Genomic DNA, 4,463 nt, shown 5'->3' on the forward strand with positions numbered 1-4,463 from the left:
GGGGGAGGGGTGGCTGGGGCCAAAAGAACTCAGCATGGAATGCTTGCTGCACGATGGGGACAGACTTGGCCTGGATGAGAACTACAGCCACCAGGCCAGCCTCCTGCTCACTCTGCTCTGGTCCCAGGAAGCTGCCAGGGATGGCAGTTCCAGCTGGCAAGTGATGAGGTTTCCTTCCTGGAAGGATTCTTGGATGGAAAACTGGGCCTTGCCTCTTCTAAGCTCCTTTAACGCCCTCGAGATGCCGGGGACATGAAGGAAGGCAGGGAGAAGTTGAGTCAGCCCCAGCTGTTGTTTCCCAAAACACATTTGCCCAGCTCTTGGGTCCCTCAACGACACATGGCAGGGATTTCCAAGAATGAAGATTTCCCCGCCCTGGGCAGAGACTGGGGGCAAGGCTGGCCCAGCATTGGAGAACAGCACTACTTCTGGCCACATACCCACCTTTACTCGTGACCTGAACGTAAAGCTGTAGCCCACCAGACGGAGGGAGAGCAGGCTCACTATGCACCTTGTCTAGAAGACCCTGTTCCCTAGCACAGGTGTATGGGGGGGAGCCAGGTTCCGGCCTGGGACACACAATGGCTATGACTCCGGTTGGAATGTTCTTCTATCTCTAACAGCCCTGGTCTTGAGAAATTCTCCAGTTCTTCCCCATCAGAGCCCTTCCCCCAGCCCAGGAAACACATACCCAATCACAGCTACTTTATTTTCCGTTTAATTTTTCCGAAGGATATACACGACATATCCCATGGGCAATAAAGCGCATTCAATGTGTTTATAAGCCAAACAGTCACTTTGTTTAAGCAAACACAAGTACAAAGTAAAATAAAACCACAAAATAATGAACTGCATGTTCATAACATACAAAATTGCCGCCTACTCAGTAGGTAACTACAACGTTCCAACTCCTGAATATTTGTATAAATTTACATTTTCAGTTAAAAAAATAGACTTTTGAGAGTTCAGATTTTGTTTTAGATTTGTCTTCTAACATCCTGGAGAGCCGAGGCTCAGCACAGCCCTCTTTCTTATTTTGCTCCCAAAGCCTCCCCTAGATCATCACTCCCTGCCCTCCTTAAGGCTAGAGGTGAGCACGTCCCTCACAACTGCACATGTCAAGCCATCAGCAAGGCGTGTCACACAAAAGGCACCAAGACGTGAAACTTTTTAAACCAAAAGGATAGGAAAAAAGAGAGAAAAAGAAAAACCAAACCATATTTTGTCACATGTGAGTACGGTCGAGCAATTATTTACAAAAAGGCTAACGGAACACTCTGACACATGCTCAAGTTAATACCTAGGACTGCTGTTTGAAAAGAAGCTTCAAACTTATTGTTACAGCATCATCACAGAATAGAGGATCACCACTGGTTTGCTTGGCTTTTCTTTTTTCCCTCCCAAGGTGTGGGCCTAACTCCAAATAATACAATAGAATATGCAAATTATCTTCACATCAAGAGTACCCCAGAAAAACAAAATCCATGGCACAGACACTGTACAAGGGTGCAGGGCAGGGCTTGGAGGGGCCCAAACCCCATTTTGCCAACTCAATTTTCTAGCACTGAAGGGAGCAGGGGGTCAGGCATACAATGAAGATGATACTGAAATGATTTATCCAATATCCATGCAAATCAAGTTCTTTGTGTAGAGGTGGAGAACTTGGACATGGCTGTTTCAGGCAGCTGAAGTCAAAGGGAACGGGAACCCGGCAGGGCAGTGGGCAGAAAGGGTTGTTGGCCAGCAGACCTTCCACTCTAGGCAGAGCGGAGGATGCGGCTGAGGACCTCCATCCAACCTAGGAGGGCCTCCTCCTATGGCCAGCTCATCCTCCTGTCCATGTGTGTCTTGTGTTTCTTTTTTTCCCTATTTCCTTTCTTTCCCTTTCCCGGTTAGCAAATTTCAATTGTCCTGGGAGAAAAGGTTGCTGCCATGTCCGAAAGCCCCGTGGAGGAGCTGAAGGAGTTGGTAACAGCCGAGGAAGGGAAGCTGCTGACCTGGGAAGGGAAAGCGGGGGGCAGGGAGGCATAGGTGGTGGCCACCGAGGGCGAAGGGAAGCCGCTGTGCACCGGCGACGGGTAGGTGGAAGAGCCGGGGGAGGAGTAGGAGGTGGGCACAGGAGATGGGTACGAGGTGGTAGCTGGGGATGGGTAAGACGTAGTGACGGGGGACGGGTAAGACGTAGCCACCGGAGATGAGTAGGAAGAGAGGGAGGAGGTGGCCGATGGGGCCATAACACTTTTCTCTGCTTTCTTGTCCTTCTGTCGCAAGTGGATCTTGGTGTGCCTCTTGCGTTCATCGCTCCTGGCAAATTTTCTCCCACAGATGTCACAGGCAAACGGCTTCTCGCCTGTGTGGGTGCGGATGTGCGTGGTAAGGTGGTCACTGCGGCTGAAGTTGCGCATGCAGATGCGACACTGGAAGGGCTTCTGGCCTGTGTGGATGCGGATGTGCCGAGTAAGTTCGTCCGAGCGAGAGAATCGGCGATCGCAAGACTCCACTGGACAGGCGTAGGGGCGTTCGTGGGGGGGCGTCTTGCTGGGCCGGTTGGGGTACTTGCGCATGCGGCTGGGTTTGATGAGCTGCGACTGGTAAGTGGTATTGAGAGCCTTTAAGTCCTGGGAGCCCGACTGGGTGGCAAAGGCCTTAATCGTAGAGAGCGGTGTGAGCGAAGGTTGCTGGGTACGGCTCTCCAGGCCCTGGAAGGGCTTCTGGTCGGGGGTGCCCAAGCCCAAATCTCCCTGTTGCTGTGGAAACAGGTAATCGGGGATCATGGGAACTTGGAAGCCACCTTTGGCAGCAGCAGGATAGGCCGGAGGTGGGTACTGGAGCGCGGTGCCGGCAGAGCCTGGGAAGGCCTGGCCCTGTGGCTCAGGGAAGATGTCAGTATTGGGTGTGGGGAAGGTGGGCGCGGCGGAGTAAATGGGACTGCTGTCGTTTGACGGCACTGCACAGCTCAGGGGTGGGCTCTGGGAAGCCGAGGACGAGGAAGAGGCCGCTGGAGACGGTGCTGAGGATGAGGAGGCTGGTGGGTTGCTCATGCTCACCAGGCCACTGACTAGGCTGAAGAGGGGCTCAGGCCACAAGGTGTTGCCACTGCTGGGTGCAGGCTCCAGAGAGAAGCGGCCGGTGTAGGTGATGGGGGGTAGCCGCGTGGTTTGGCTGGGGTAACTTGTTTCCACCATCACCTTCTCGTTATTCAAAGAGATGTCCGGAAAAGACTCTGCCAGGAGAGAGAGGAGGGAGGCCTGGTTACTGGAGAGCAATCACTGGAGGACAAGGAGGACCCGAGCTGTCAGACAAGAGGTCAGCCAGCTACCATCGACTCCCAAGCTGGTTAATAATTGATAGCGGCAGATTGCAATGTTCCTGGACCTGCTCCAACGGCAAAGCCGTTTCAACAACAGCTGACGCAAACACGGAGAATCCCCCTCCACTGCAGCTCCAGCTCCAGCTCCAGGGCTCCGCAGCAGCGGCTGCGCGGGCAAGGGATTCCCGCCAGCACCCCCACGGCCGCGGCTACTGCGCGCCCCCTCCCCTGGGCTGCTAGGACATCCCTGGCCATAGATCTCCGCCCTTCCTCGGGGACAAGCTGGAGAGGCAAGGCAAGTCTTTGGTAGCGGTGGCGGCGGTGGGGTGCAGCCTTGCCCATCAAAACAAGCCCTCCCCCTTTCCAGCCACCCACGCAGCTCCAGAGCTCTCCATCCAAAACAAAAGCTGGGTCCTCCGCACACTGCTCAGGTCCAGGGAGGGGGCGTCCCCAGGCACCCTCTACACACAGGACTCTGGAGATGCGAGGAAGGGAGGGAAACCCCAGCTGCGCCCCTAAGGTCCAGCAGCACTCCTGCGGCGAAGGTCTGCACATCAGGATGGAAGCGAAGGGGCTCGTTCTCGGCTCAGGCCACTGCTTACCTGCGGTCAGGTGCTCGTAGGATTGCTCGCCCGGCTCCCCCGGAGGGTTGAAGGCGCTGCCGCTGCTGCTGCCCCCTCCACCTGCACCGCCCCCGCTGTTGCTGCTGCTACCGCCGCTGCCTTCTGGGGCTCCGGCGGCACCGAGAAACTGGGGAGCCCCGTTGTTCAGCAGCATCATCTCCTCCAGTTTAGGGTAGTTGTCCATGGTGGGCGAGTGAGGAAAAGAGCCGAACGGGTCCGAGATCTGCAGCGGAGACATCAGCTGCATCTCGGCCTTGGCCGCGGCCATCCCGGACAAGCCGGCGGGAGAGCGGGGTGGCAGGGCGGGTGGGCGCAGCCCCGTGCTGGCGCTGCTGGGGATGCACTCGTTGGGGCCTGGCCGGGTCACATGCGGGGCGCGGGGCACACTAGGGAGAGCGCAGGTGGGGTCCCTGGCTCGCCCTCGCCGTGGGGCGCCGTGGACGCCGCGCAGTTGCGGAGGCTGAGACAGGGCAGGTCTTGCGGCTGCGGCGGCGGCAGCTGGCGAAGGACGGCGGGTGGTGGCGGCGGCG

The 4,463-nt window shown here is 56.6% G+C and overlaps 1 protein-coding gene across 1 annotated transcript; it reads right to left on the reverse strand.

Moving 5' to 3' along the window:
* Nucleotides 1–702: 702 nt before the first annotated feature.
* On the reverse strand, nt 703–4,463 carry Egr1 (early growth response 1; the record flags this gene model as incomplete). Its single annotated transcript, XM_005382100.2, is given in 2 exon segments — nt 703–3,223; nt 3,913–4,463. Coding segments are annotated over 2 exon segments (1,882 nt in total), but the record flags the coding sequence as incomplete, so codon positions are not given.

The sequence above is a fragment of the Chinchilla lanigera genome, unplaced genomic scaffold (assembly GCF_000276665.1).
Source record: "Chinchilla lanigera isolate Chin_1 unplaced genomic scaffold, ChiLan1.0 scaffold00017, whole genome shotgun sequence".
NCBI lineage: Eukaryota > Metazoa > Chordata > Mammalia > Rodentia > Chinchillidae > Chinchilla > Chinchilla lanigera.